This window comes from Aspergillus mulundensis (genome assembly GCF_003369625.1).
Source record: "Aspergillus mulundensis strain DSM 5745 chromosome Unknown scaffold_9, whole genome shotgun sequence".
NCBI lineage: Eukaryota > Fungi > Ascomycota > Eurotiomycetes > Eurotiales > Aspergillaceae > Aspergillus > Aspergillus mulundensis.
Window position 1 is genome coordinate 923195 of NW_020797897.1, and position 15358 is coordinate 938552.

Genomic DNA, 15358 nt, shown 5'->3' on the forward strand with positions numbered 1-15358 from the left:
AGTTATCAGTTCCACTTGACCACATATTTAAGATTCGACCGTGTTTATACTTACTATATCGACTTGAACATAGCAGAATACAAACCATGTCCAGCATATTAATGGAAGCTGGCACACCGTGCCCGCGGCGTTCGAGAACCAGCAATGATAGCGTCCCGTTGGATAGCCTGTGGGACGAGACTCTCGGAAATGACGACGATACGAGCACCATCGATTTCACGACTGAAATCAGGGCCCCAATCTTAGGAGCCAAACCGAAACGGCGGGCGAGGACTACCACATCGTTCGCCATACACAGTGACATTGACGAGAAACACGTCCAACCGAAGAGGGAGACCAAGCCGGCAGGTGGAATTGTGTCTTCAAATCGAAAATCGTCTTTGCTCTCACAGCCTGCACAGCGGTTCCGTCCACGGCCCAGGGTGAGCTTTGCACCTAGTCCGTTCAAGCATTCCCAACAGCGTGCCGAAAATGAGCCTGAGAAGAGAAGCGCAAGGCCGGTTGCGCAGAGAAATAACGAACTGCTCAAACGCATCAGTGGGAGTGACAAGGCTCTGGCTAGAGATGAGTTGAAGGGTGTACGGCGAACGACGGCCTATCTGCCCCCGGAGGATATAACTGCGGCCAGTGTGTTCATGGGCATATTCAGCCCGCTTAAATCCGACCGTGTCCCTCTGCAACCAAGCTCCAAGATTGCCCAAGAGACGTGCAGCAAAATTGACATTCCCGGCAAAAATGGCGGCAAGGAGAACCTACCCCCGGGAATGGAATTTCTCGAAGTCAAGAAAAAGACCATCAACGACGAGTCTTTGAGCGATCAGATGGGCCACTTGACGCTGGCTGAGAGTAAGCCTAGCAAACCTCTTGCGGCAAGATCCGTCAATGAGCCCGCGAAGAAGGTTAGCAGCAAACCCGCCGTCAAGGGACCAGTTTCAAGTCTCGTTGTTGGTACACAAAAATTGACTACTCGAACCAAGAACCGAGCCACGACTTCTAACTCTTCGAACCCCTTGAAGGCTTCAAGATTAGGCGTGGATACTCACGTGCGGAATAACTTCGACCATGAGTATCCATTAGCTTCTGCGAGTATCACGAACCCTGCTGTGTACGATGACAATTGGATCTCTCACCAGGAGGCTATCCTAGCCCAGTTGATCAATGGTATATTTAACCACGCCAAGAGTGAGCCTTCCGACTCTGCTGAATTTCGAAATGAGCTTCTGGGGATCTACCAGGGGCCATACTTCACAAACCTCCACAGGAGACTCCAGGCATCGCTGGTGTACGGCGCGTTGTCCATTCCAAAGGACGTTCTCCTCAAGAATAGCCGGCTACGGCAAGACCTGGGAATGAAGCGCAAATTCATCGACATCTTGCTGAAGTCCTATGAGCCGAACGCTCTGTGGTCTGCATTGGAGGCCGTCACTGGTAGGATCCTTACTCCCAAGAAGGGCTCCAGTACCCTTAACCGGCCGGCGAATGAACCCCCCGTGCACGAGAAAGCTTCAACGAAGAGACTCGCGAGATGCCTGGACACTTTCTTGATACAGAATCAGGATGTGGACCGAAGCAACAGTGAGCTTGGCGCGACTGGCGATGAAACACTGGCCGATGCATATCGCAGAACTGTTCTGCGCAGCATGATGATCATCGTTCTTTTGGATAAAGCTAGAATCTCACCTAAAACATCACTTTCCGGTTGCTTGTTTCTCACTTCGTCGCCATACAAGTCTTCTTTTGCTGTGCTCCAGGCGCTGACCCGATTCTTGCTACCCTCATGCGGAGACGTTGGTAAGGCTCTTGCTCAGCTCGACTGCCAGTTGGCCTACGAGCAGCATCCGCTCGAAGAGTACAAGTACGAGATCTCGAACCTCGCTGTCGATTTGAGGGACGGTGTCCGACTAGCGAGACTCGTCGAACTGCTGCTCTATCCATCATCTTATACAGTGCCCAGCTCAGACTCTCAATGGCCATTGTCTCGGCGTCTGAAAGTCCCATGTTTGAGCCGTATAGTGAAGATGTCCAATGCAAAAATCGCACTAGAAGCATTGGCTTCAACGGAAGAAGGAAGAACGCTCGTTACCAATGTCCGCGCCGCGGACATCGTTGACGGACACCGAGAAAAGACCATTGCACTTTTATGGGGCCTTGTTAGCAACTGGGGTCTATCTGGCCTAGTTGACTTGGACGACTTGAAGAAGGAGATTGATCGATTGAGACGGAAGGCTAGTCTTAGAAACGAACCTGAAGACTTCACGGGAGAGCTTGCTAGAGATGATGGACCTGCTTCGCTACTTAGGCAATGGGCATTCCTCGTCGCACAGCTTCGAGGCCTCCACGCAGAAGAGTTCACGACGGACATGGCGAACGGCGAAGTCTACGAGTGTATTCTTGACGAATACGAAGGGTGCGCCTCGACCCAGACCGCTTCCACGGAAGATAGCGAGTCCCTACCGAACCGCCTCCTCGCCCTAGGCTGCAGCGCCCAATTCATCAACTTACTCTCCGGATCAAAAACTTATATTCTGAACAATTCTTCCACGACCGGAGCCCTAGCCTTCCTATGTTCCCGCCTCCTTCCAGCCGCCAAGCGAGCCCGTGCTGCAACAGTCCTCCAAAACGCATGGCGCCGGGCCCTTGAGCGCCGAGACGCAAGGAAACGGGCCATGGCCAGAGATGTTGCGAGGCAGTGTGCGGCGGTCGTACAGACTAGAGATCGGATTCTTTGGGCGAAGGGCGTGATTGTGCATTGGTGGAGAATGAACCGGACGAAAGGGAGGAAGGGGAGAATTACCGCTTTGTCCAAGCAGACGACAACGACAACGGTCATGTCCAGAAGGCAGTCAAGGATACCTGGGAGAAAGTCTACCAAGATCCCAATGCGTTGCCTGAGATAGCCGAACTTTTGGTAAAGTTTCCATTTCTCTGTGTGCATAGAGTACTACCGGGCACCTTCTCTATTTCAACCTTTCTTTTGTTATTTCGCTGTTACTACTGTCTAGTTCCTCAAATACACTACACCTTTGCTCTGAAAACCAGCCTAGAAGCTTTTCAAGCTCTAGCAGGAATAACACAAGTCACCACACAGAGACCTCCGGCTCCAGCTCCAACTCTGGCTTCAGCTCAAGCCCAACCCAGTCCCAACTCCAAGCACGGCAGGCAGATACTATCTTTCAACCACTTTCCATTCCCTCTTAGGCCGAACGAAGCTAGATTGTCATCCACATAGAAAGCAGCAGCCCATGCATTGGACCGGAGACTAGGGAATTAGAAACTTGGCGAATGCAGTGAATACAACGCTGGGGGACAGCTGGGCTGGGCATGGGGTAGCGGCTCGGTACACCCCTTGCCCAGGATTAGGGCTCCGTCCAAGATTGGCAAGCAGGTCGATACATATACGTTAGTCCCCAAACCCGCCGTGTGCCCGTCAAATCCCGTCCGAACATCTGAAATTCTATCCGAACATCTTCAGCAAGCACCTTCCCGCGACCTGGCACCTTCCCTCGGGACACTGGGGACCTTAGTCCCAGCCATCTCCGCCACCTCTATTACCACCAACAACAACAAAACTGGTCCTTGCACGACCCCGACTTCAATACCGCCATCGCCATCAACGTCACGGATAAGACTATCGTCGTGCCCGAGTACGTGCGCTACACGGCGGCGGCCTGGACGAACAACCTGTGCCGTTGTTGCGCCTACACTCGTCACCCCGGATCCATGCAGAGTTGAGGTTGATGCGACGCTTGAGGAGAGCGTGCGGGCTTCGTTCCGGGCGCGATTGTGCAATGGGTTCTACGCGCCGGATGATTGTCCTGAGGATGAGGATGATGAGAATTCTGGCGATTGGCGGTTTCAAGGGCGTGGGCTTTGGCTTGGGGCTGGGGTTCTCTGGGGCTCTAAGGGTCTTTGGGGGGATGTGATGGTTCTAGTTTGTTGATGCTCTATTGTATTCAGTGTCTGATGTACTGTACATACGCCTCAATTATCTGGTGCTTAGACTACATTATGCTGGCTACTAACATAAAGATCATGGCCCTTATGGTTCATCCCGGCGCAGGAACCGTGATCATCCACCTGGGCAGCCTCTAGGGTAAGGTACTTATTACAGAGTGTGGGTGAGTGGCCCGTCCCAATCAATTATACTATATACTTTGCTTGCCCGCTTCGCTTTGCTTTGCTTGTAGCTGGCTCTTCAGACAGCCAGTCAACCACGTCCGGTTTATCTCTATTCTACCCATCCATCTACCTGTTCAGAGAGAGAGTAGACATGTAGATAGACCTCATGCCGTGTCCATCAGTACAGGGCTCACGAACCTCGCCGGTCCTTGAACAAACATACATCCATTGGGCCATCAAGGTCTCCACGCGGCCATAGCCAGTGAAGGATTGCTTTGCTTGTTTGCTTCGCCTCGATTCGGTCTCCAGGCAACCAGCAACTATATATCTAGTTTCTATTTATTCCCTCCAATCTAGCGATCTGTCTATCTTACCGGCTACAAGTGCCCCGTACAGAGATGCATATGTCCGAGCATGGCCATGCAGGGCTTACGAGTCCCGCCGCTGATCGCCGCCATCTTATGCGGCTACCTAGTCGACCCCAGCGATCCTCGTCGAGGGCTGTGCACTGGACTGCAGGACGCAAACCCTGAAACTTGTCTCGGGCGAGTTAGGGTTCGCGATCGGCGGTCATTTGGGTCATTTCTGCAGGGTGTTGGGTATGGTTCTGCGGTGGGTACTGGAGAGTGCAGATGTATATACGTAGATGGAAGAGGCAGTGCGCATCGTCAATTCTTTCTTTGGATTTCTTGTCTAACTATCTGGTAAGTATTGATGTAAGACTGATGCCTACGGCGGTACTGTATCGGATTTACGTCTACAGTACTCGTACATTCTCTGGGTGTTGACATGGCGATCCATTCAGGCTGAAGTCACGGCCCGGCGGGTAGGGCAGCCTCGGGGTGACGTCACATGTATCGCCTTCGCCTACACCGGAGTCCGCTAGATTATTATTGTTGGATACTCTAGCGGTGAGGCTACCGTAAATGCTCCATAAGCATATGTCATGTCATGTCATGTCATCCTAGTCACCGAGTCTCCCGAACTCTTGACCGGAGTCTTGGGGTCTTGGTGGATTCTTCTGGCACGCCCACTCCCGATGGCTGGGGGCCTGGCGGAAGGATATCGTCATCCCTGATATCATGTGTAATATACTATGTGTGATATCTCGACTCTAGCTTAGGAGTAAGTAAGCTATCTCATAGTAAGGTATGTATGTAAGTAAGCGTCGCTGGAGTAATAGCCCGGTTACCCGGGCCCGAGAGACAAGTCCTGTGCTCTGCCCCGGAAGTAAGCGCTTAATATCGTCGTCCTAGTATGTTCATATCACTTCTCCCAAAATTTACTCCGAAGACCGAGGCGTGCAAGCCACTTCGTCATGGAAATGCTTAGCTACCTCCCCCAACCACTACCGAGAACGCCCGGCGTATGCTTCCCGGTCATGCACTTCAGATGTACTCATACGAAAGGTAACCGCGTCGTGCTATTTCTCGGGGAAACCAGGTATGCATTTGGTTCGGAGTATGTACCCGTCCAGGGACTAGGACCAAGTCACTAGCTTCCCCGGGCTTGCTGGAGTCGGAGCGGAGCGAGGTATGACATGACATCGCATATGACATATGGGACCCTGGATGATAGCATATGGAGTAGCCCGTTGATATCCACATCCATGCGAGGATCCGATTGAGGAACTCCTCGCTCGGTTGAGTTGCCCCGGCGGTTGCGGGTGGCAGAGCGCAAGTGATGTAATAGTGCTCTGTAGTATGAGTTGGAGATGCCATTTACCTGCCTAGTATTCCCGATCAGTACCGCGGGCAATTGTGCAGTGATGACCTCGATTGGGTTGGATATATTGTTACCTAGGCACCTTCGTTTCAAGATAGGGTATGTCATAGTGCGCTTGCGCCTGTACTGCCTCTGAACGAATCGTAGCAGCGACTTGGTGAATGGCCTTGTTCATTTGCGAGTCCAACATCGATGACGGCGGCGACTCGATCTGTTTGCTTGGGTAGGTTAGGTCTCGTCGTTAATTCTTCTGCAAGGCCTCAGCGTGAGAGCGCGAGTTCGTTTTTGCTTGCCCGTCACGTTAGTCCGTGCCATTATTGCAGTTGCATGCCCATCAGAAAAGTTCCGCAAGTGAGTAATCTGCCTCAAGAAATCAGTCAGCTAACATGACAGCAAGCCTATAGAGTCACGTTCCGGAAAACACTTACCTGGGCACTTACTGCCGAGCATTATCTCTGAGCGGGCACTATAGATCATGTCTGCTAGAAGCTGACGAAGGCGCCGATTTGCTCTACATCACACCAGAGCGTTAGAACTTAGGGTCCGCAATCCGTACTCCCCACGTAGCACCGGCGAACGCCTGGCTGATCATGAGACCAAATTGGCCGTTACTATGGACGGGGATGGCAAGGAAGACTTTTCCCCCTAACAGCAGGGTAAGCCAGATAAGGGCAAGGTCATGGCCATGGTCATGGTAGGTAAAACCCTGACACTCTGATTATTGCGGAGGTCGTACGGGGTAGAGCTATGCCTGCAAAAAGCCCCTGGACCCCTAGCCCCTGGTTTTGCGGGGAATACGGAGATGGCACCATGTAACGATCTATCGAGCGACGAAAAGTTGAGTTGAGTGTAAACACATATTGCACTGTATTGATCGAGAGGCTAGACCAGGTGATGTTGTTGTGCTCCGCTTTCTACTCTGTACGGAATATGCTGCTCCCCATTGGCCTCGGTCTGGGCCGTACACCGTACGGAGTACGCTGCAGGTCATTGAATTTCCAAGCGAAGGCGTGGTTCGTCAATGTCAGCATATTTGCTTCTGCCTGGATGAATTAGTCAACTGACTGATAAGTGAGTGATAAGGAGACACTGGCGACTGGGCAGGGGCTGTGGCGATCATCCAAAGCGGCAGTGGTAGAAGCTTGGCATGCTCCTAGCTGTTGTTCGGCGCTAATCTGACAATTTCTCTTTGAAGATTATTGAATCTTATTGTGATTTTCGTAAGCCCTGATGCCTGCTTGAGACTCTAACTGTTACAGCACCAAGAATTCGAATTCCAGCAGTGTAGGACGGGGGGCTTGGGAGGTAGTGGCGGAGGGCTGCCAAGAGAGGATTGCGAATAGACACGTCGATCCCGTCTGACTTGGTGGAAGCAACTTGCAAGAGCCTAGAGGTCTTCGGATTTGGACTGAGACTCCGTAGGAGAATGACAATGGCATGCAAGCTGTTGTCCAGCCCGTGATTGAATCTTCATCTGAGGTCTCACGGGCACGCCCGGCTTCCAGCGTACGGCCCCAGACTCTTCGGGATTGAGCATGGGCCTGGGTCTGGACCCTGACGAGCATAAGAATGGACTTGTGAAGATTACGTGCGATCCACCCCGGATTCAAGGGGCGGATGGCCCATACTCCAGAGTCCAATGTCCTGGCCCCGGATGAAGGGCCCGCTATCTCCGGCGCCAAGACACCGTATTGTTTTCTTTTGGCACCTCGAGTTGCTAGCCATGCCCGAACTTCGAAGTCCGAAACGCAGGTGGCACCGTGGCAGCGCAGCGAACCTGCTATCGCCAAGACTGTTTATGCACAGTCGGGGCAGATGATCGACGACGATCTGCCGCCAAAGCATACACCAAGAGCGCCGTCATTCCTCATCCGGAGGTCCCAAGAATCCGAGTCAGACACGGCTGCCAACTTGCCCAACTTCGCCTTCCGACGCTGTCAACAGGTTTCGTGACACTCCGTGTCAGTGAGAATTTGGAATCGCTCTTGGCGTCGGCCCTTGGCATGACTTCGTGCTCTCGCTCTGTGCCTCTGTCTGGGTAACATTGGACAGGCAAGGAGGAAGAGATGGAATGCGCTGAAACAATTACTCCGTCGTCCGCACAGGGGTGAGTAGTGAGCGGACATACCCCATGCGAAGTCCGGACTGGCTCGGCGACCTGAGGTTGACATCAGCCTGATTGTAGTGTTGTAAGTTGTGCTTGTAGTCGCAGTCGCAGTTGGAATCGCAATGCTCCCTGCGCACAGCCACGCTCGAATTCCCACCTTCTTGGCAGACAACGGATACTCCGTTGTACAAACAAGGAAGCGCAATCAGTTTATCTGCCGGTTCTCCCTTTCTTCTTCATGGCGTTGCCAAGCGCTGCTGTGGTATGAAACACCATGTTTGTCTCGAACTGGGGGAGCAAGGGGCCGGTAGGTACATCCTTAAAAGGACATGGTCGCAACAAGAACACTCCAATTAGACGCTTGGGCCTGCTTTGGCAAAAGAGCTGCATACTGAAGGCCCTTGGCACCTTGGCGGAGATCTTGGCTGTATCACTGATCGGCCCCCTGAGTTGGAGACTGCCGATCATGAGATCAGTTGTATGCGTGCAAATTGCTCCCCAGCATTCCGGCAAACGCACGATGGTGTAACTGGGACGGTCTGGAGCTGTCTGGCGCATTCTCCTAATCGCTCAAGCTACCGCGCACGCAGAGTCGACCGGGGAAACTGGACTGGGTTATCCTTGCGACGAGGTCAGTTGATGTGATGTTTGTATAGAGCGGGGTGGAATTCCTATGCCGTCTTCTTGTTCCATAAGCATAAACCAGACAAGAATACGGCCAAAGCAAGGGTGAGAGGAGTTGGCACAGTTCGGCCTGGTTACACAGCAGATCAGCTATTCGTGCCCATATTTCTCCGCGTTTTGTGACGGACCGTATCGAGTATCGTATCTTGAATACCAGCGGCAGGGTTCAGGTTACAGGTGTGATCGCAGCCGACGCACCTGAGCGGTCTCTTCGATCGTTCTTCGGTAAAGCGGAGGTGCATATGTTGAGGCGGCAACCGCGCGTAAGCTCGCCCAAGCCAAAAATGCGAGAGCCTACAGAGTAGCTCCTGTCCGGAGTTGCGCGAATATACTCTGGTTTAGCCAGCGAGCGCTTTGTATATAGAGACATTCAAGAAGACGATTCGACAATTGTTGACCGCAATTGGACTCTGTTCGCTGTCTGATGATGTGCTCTTGTCATTTGAACAATTCCAAGTCCACGGTAGATGTTCCAGTAGTGGGATGCTGCTCCAACTCCAAGCATCGAAGTTTCTATTGCCGTTCCAGATATACCGCATTTGGCACACCATGCAGTCGAACAAGAGGCCGGCGCAAAATCCAAGAGAACGAGAGATGTCCCGTGCGCTGTGGAGATCTACTTCCAAAATGCCTCATACAAAACCGGTCGACTTAACAAAAAAGCTAAGGTCCAATCAGGGCCCTAAGATCCATCATTGCTTTCAAGTCACTTGAGATATACTTGGATCATCTGCATGGATTTTCATGGTGGTTCGTGCACACGTTGGCAACGGCGGAGATCAATTGAACAGAGCTATGAGTGAAATGGACGGCTGCTCGAGCTCAGCTTGCGTACCATACGTACGGTATCAAATCCTGGTCATCTCCAATTTAGCCGAGTTACCCCTCCGTGAGTGACAATTCACTCTACCTCCACTGCTCGAGTCGTGTTGATGGTTGTATGCAGATGCCCCATCTAGAGACGGGATGAAAAGCTGTGATTCTTGGGTGGCATACATTTCCCGCCTCGCGTTAGGCAATCTTGCGGTGACAAATAATGATTTTGGAGATGCCTAATCCCATCATCATATGGGACAATGACGAAGGGTTCGTGGACTACCTGAGGAAAGAAAGCATATCGAAAGTCCCGCCTCAGGCCACATGGCTAGGTGTTGCTTTTTCAGCAACGTGCGTGCATGCATATCATATGAGGTCGTTCTGTACGACTGGCAGTCTCGTATAAGTGGTGATTAGCTGACGAAAATGCGGAGAGTGCCTTAGCTGTGAAACGTCAAAAAATGATCGAGCAAAGATTGCTCCTCGTAGTTGTCAGATGGCGGAATGATAATAATGGGCAACAATATCACCGGTAAGTTTGACTCGCAGCTGAGACACCGAAGACGCTGATTCCTGGAAGGCATTTTTGTTCCTCGTGCTCGTATCCCCAAGGCTTCTTAGCTGCATGAAGTGCGTAAGCGATTATTCCCATTCATCCCGGCCGAATGCTTGATATTATCAACTGGATGCTGATTGCTGGGAGGCACAGGAAAATAGAACTGCTGATCGAATGAGATCGCACCTAGTGCTGATATAGTGGGGGAATCCCTGATCATCGCGAAGCTTGTCCAGAAATTCAAGATCCAAGATGTGAAGATGTCGGTGAGTTTGCGCTCACACCCCGCTTTCTGCGAGCGATGCGCCGATGCCCGATTATCGGGTCGCATCTGATGGATCATGGCCCTGAATCATGAACGGGACTGCATGACTGCGGGGGAATTCCTACTTTTTCTGGCCGCCGGTCAGGACGGCAGCCGATCGTCGTTAGGCGTCGCCGACAAAGCTTCGCCGTCAGTGCTTCACATGAGGTGGTGTTAGCTATACCAGGTTACCGGTATAGCAGTGTTGGAAGACGCCGAAGGCAAGGATGAGAAATCCGTGGTCTCCCGGTTCCATTGTGCCGTGTTGGGTACGGTAGTATTGGCCCTCTCATTGAGGTCATCCATTATTTGTGATCTCGGTCGTGACTCGATGGAGTCGGCCTGAGACACGGTAACTTCAGTTCATGATGTATACGACTGTCATCCATAGCTGCTTGCTCTCTTGACTCGATATCAAAGTATCACAAAATTGATGCACTTCATGATGACCACGCGAGTGGACATAACCGAAGACTACTCCAATTAAGCTATACGTCATGGCCTACCGTATACGGCCTAGCGGAAAGAATTCTTACTGAAAAGAGAAGGAGCTGGTCGACCAATACCAAGCATTCTTATTAATCTTATTGACGCTGCTATAAGGCTCCGTGGTTAATTACAGTACGAGTGAGGGGCGTGAGGATTGAGGAGGTGAACCGCGTAGAGCGCCGTGTTTTGGACTTCTGAACCGGGTCTTCTGGAACTTTGGAACTTGTAGGAAGCCCCATCGTTTGAAGACTTGACGGCTTGGAGCTGACGTTGGGATTTGGATCCTGTGGAGGGGTAGCTCAACCAGCAAGGCCACGACTTTGGTTGATGTTTCCCAGGCACAGCATGAATCCAAAGTAGACTTTGCCGTATAGTAGCGAATAACGTCCAATTATTCTTGCCACTGAGTCACCACTCGCAGTCACCACCAGACTCTTATACTTAAATAAAAAAAATCAAAGAGCTGAGAGCTGAGAGCTGAGAGGACTCGGGAGGTAAAGGCAGCCGGACACCGGTCGACCTTCCAGTCGGCACTGGATTGCCGTGGTGGTGGTAATGTAATTACGTGCAGGTGACGGCGGTCCAAGATGCCCCGGCGGGTTAGGGCAACCCTCGTATGGGGACGCCCCGATGCACGGATGATGAAGGCGAGACGAGGAGCTGCCGCCGTCTGATGCTGGATGCCTCGCCCTTGAGGTTTTCGTGGGGGCAAACTTGGAGAAATCCCATGGAAAAAGAGTTCATGCGCGGAGATGCCTCGAGATTTGCTTTTTCCGATGGCAGCTTAGATCTGTGTAACATGCCATGCCCATGCCGCACGAGAATTCTATCGGCCGGCGGACAAAATATGACAGAAAGTAGATTTCTAGAGAGTCAGAGACCTTCATCACTCACAAGAATAATGTGCCTTGATCAGCCTCGCTTTCGAGACGGGTTTCCCCGTTGGGATGGCCTTTCAACCAAGAGAGTGCCGAGGAGACGTCTGCTGTGACCTCAAAATCCCTCATAGTAAAGATTTTCGGTAGTGCAGTGGCAGTGGTGACTTGGTCAGAACCAGCCTTGCAAGGCGGATGAAACCGACGGCTGAAAGAACACCATTCCTGGATTCCTGGAACTTCAAAGACTCAAAACACACAAAGTAGCATTCTGGTTCTTCGCTTTATTTATCTCTTTGACAGTTTCACAGCTTCATTCAACCCAGCCTTGATGCTGGCAAAGAGGCAAAACGTCAGTAGCCGCAGGTGCCAGGAACCGCCAGCCCGCCGTCTGCATCCATCGGGTTTGGCTCAAGCCCGCTGGTCTTGGCTCGTGGTTTTGGCGGGGCTGATTGGACCAAGCGTCTGCTGAGTAAGGATAAATACCAATCAGTACCACGATTACCGGCAGGGATCAGGAGTGCTTGGTGGCGATCCGGCGTCATGATACCGTGGCATTGAATACGGCGTCCTGACCAGCTTACCATACCGTTGTTAATCAAAAAGAATAATAAAATCGGAAAAAAAGAATTTTTATTTCGCATTTAGCTTTAGCTCTGCAGAGGAATCCACACCACCAACCACTAACCCCCCTCTGCCCGCTGCTGCGTCCCTTATTACTTTTTTCCGATCTGCTTCTCTGCATTCCTTCTTCCTCTCTCCATCGAACCCCATCTTCTTCACCTGCCAACTCACTTGTGCTTCTCCAGTCTCACAAGGCGCGTCTTCTTCTGGCGCTCCTGGAGCTGCCACCCTTTGAAGAAGGCGTGAATTCCTTTTGTTCTTGGCTGCATCCGCCCGCCTTTCCCTGCTACCTACCTAGCTTACCCTTCATATTTTACTTATACCTCTCCCACCATGTGTCTTATATTATAGTCCTCCCTCGTCCACTGTTGGGCTTCACTTCTGGGCGACCTTTCGATCAGCCTCCAGTTGATCGATCTTGAGAGCTGCGCTTCTTCTATACTACCATTGCCGCCTCGCCTACGCCGTCGAGTCACCACTTCTACCATCCCGCACCCCGACAACGATCTCACCTTTGCCTTGTCCTCCCACCTACCGATGATCGTCTCCCAGTCCCGAAAACGATGGTACATTTACTGCGCGGTGACCGACCAATCTTCTCGGTACATCACCTGTTGAAGATGCTTCTCTCATCAAACCAGTCCAAGCCCACGGACGAAATGACCGACATGCCCGAGGACATGGACGAACCTCCCGATCATCGTTTCCTGGATACCTCCGCCGCTATGGACGACGGTGTGGTTTATGTCAAGTCCCCAGCCAAGTATACCGATCCCAAAGAATCCCTCCTCACTCGTGCTCTCAAGAGCAGTTCCGATCTCAGCCCTACCGACCAACATACCTCCTCCCACGAACAGAGCTTCTACCGCTCTTATTCATACGGCAACGTCAGTGGCACCTCAACTGCCGAGTTGACCAGCGATGGTGGTCTCACCAGCCCTTCGTTATCGCATACCTCGAGTCCTACACTGCCCTCTCGCCTGACCCCTAAACCTCCGGTGGCAACTAAGAACGGCAAGGAATCCGGTGCTGGTAATGGTGAGTCCGCTATCGAAGCAAACCTTGGCCGCAAGAGGTGCATTAGCTTTGCATGTGGGCGGAAGACCGAAGACCAGAAACCACAGGCTCCCACGCCCCGGACGCAACTGACTATCAAGGTCAACGAGCCTGCCCCAGAGTTCAAACGCAAGACAACCCTCACTTTCGTGTGCCCTGCAAGGGATCCTGAGTCTAGACGAGAAAGATCCCCCGCTCGAGGCTGCTCCTTACGAGCCCGCCCTCGTGGATCTCCTGCACCCTTTGCCCGCAAGGCTTCACCCGAGAAGCCCGCATCCCTGTCGATCGTTATCCCCCAAGAGCAGAAGCCCGCGCCCCAGGAGGCTAAGGCACCCGAACCTTACAGAGGAGTCCCAACGAAGGGTTTGGGAAAGTTCGAAGACTCGGAGGCAACTCGATTCCACGAGTTCGGAAGCTCCTTTGAGGAGGATGCCGAGTGGGTCACCCGGGAGGCTGACTATAAAGAAAAGATTACATTGAATGACTGCATGAAGAAGGAGAACGCCATCAGAAAGCTCGCCGAGGAGGCAGAGGAAGAGGCCCTTGACGAAGAGGATGATGACGATGATGCCGATCTTCCGGACGATTCCTCTACCGTGCATGATTTCTCTTCCGATGAGGACGATGGAAACGAGTCTGATAACGAGGCTGGATTCGCTGATTCCGACGAGAGCGACGAGGGCTCTGAATACGAATTCTGGGCTCCCGCTAGCACGACAGCGGCCACGAGTCCCCTCGAACACCCTCGGCTCACCTTCAGCCGCAGGGACTCGGCTATGTCCTTCGACTCAATGAACGAAGATCATTCGCGTCGGAACTGGCCGCCAGCACTCGCTGGAAAGAGTACTGGCCGGCCCATCAAGATTCCCAGATTACGTCCTGGCACCCCGGATCTACCTGACAGTACCGACTTTGTTTGTGGGACGCTTGACGAGGATCGACCCTTGGAGGTTGCCTACAAATCTTGCCTCGAGCAGCGTCGTCTTTCCAAACAGGTTGTGATTCCTCAAGATATCGACCCAAGCTTTCCTACTTCTGACATTGACGACGATGATGACGATGAGGAACTCAAATGTTCTGGACTAATCGATGAAGGACCTCGGGGTCGTTCAGGCGGGGAGCAGTCTCGGAGAGTTTCTCCTCACCCTTCGCCCAAACGAATGGTATCACCTCCGCCTCGACGACACGGTAGGGCATCACCCAAACGACTCCGTTCTCCGCCTCCTACCATCAAGTTTAGGCCGATCGATATGGATGGGGTGAAAGCTGCTCCCGCTCTCCGTCATGGTCTCAACATCAGCGAGCTTGTCCAGCGGCCCGTGCTGGCTCGCACCAAGTCGTTGCCCCGCACGCCAAATCCCTTCTTCGCCATGGAGGGTTCACATCGCTGGTCTGGCATTGTTCCGATCGAGGAATCTCACGAGCGTGAATCATCTCGTACTCGTGAGATTTACACCCGAGGCCCCGTCGACATCGTCGAGGGTCTCGAAAAGAAGCGCCAGAAAAGAAAAGAGAAATTCTGGCGTCAACACTGTCGCAAAGCTGCCAAGGAGCAGATGGAGCGGCGCCCTATTCCTGGAAAAGGTGCTGAACGCATGAAGGAGCTTGGTCTCGAAGTCGCTGAGAGGACGAGAGCCTTCGGCGTCGGCGAGAGCTCGCAGCTTGTCCTTTCTGTCTAGGCACCAATTCTTGCGGTTGGGAGAAAATCATCCACCCATTCTTGTATATACTTGGATGACTCAAACCGAGTACTCCGGCACTGCATCTATTATGTGTCCACGTCTTTCTTTACCTGTTTCCCCTTGACCGTCTTGGCTTTGGGAAGGTTCTTGTGTCTGCATTTACACGGCGGTCGCTTTCTTTCTTGAACATATTTACCCATTCTTTCTTTTTCACCCTTCACCCTTACCCCTTACCCCCTTTTAACCCTTTTAGTGTATGGCTTTGTGTGTCTTTGGGAGCTTTTTTTGCATGAGGGCGGTTACGGAGTAGTATACCCCTTG

At 52.3% G+C, this 15358-nt stretch overlaps 2 protein-coding genes across 2 annotated transcripts; both read left to right on the forward strand.

Annotated features, from left to right (window-relative positions):
* Nucleotides 1–86: 86 nt before the first annotated feature.
* On the forward strand, nt 87–3940 carry sha1 (putative calmodulin-binding protein Sha1; the record flags this gene model as incomplete). The annotated part of the gene is made up of 3 exons (XM_026750175.1): nt 87–2691; nt 2736–2908; nt 3272–3940. 3 exons carry the CDS (start codon nt 87–89, stop codon nt 3938–3940), a joined length of 3447 nt encoding a protein of 1148 aa, XP_026601179.1.
* Nucleotides 3941–12958: 9018 nt separating this feature from the next.
* Nucleotides 12959–15034, forward strand: DSM5745_08160 (DUF2457 domain-containing protein; the record flags this gene model as incomplete). The annotated part of the gene is made up of 1 exon (XM_026750176.1): nt 12959–15034. One exon carries the CDS (start codon nt 12959–12961, stop codon nt 15032–15034), a length of 2076 nt encoding a protein of 691 aa, XP_026601180.1.
* Nucleotides 15035–15358: the final 324 nt, after the last annotated feature.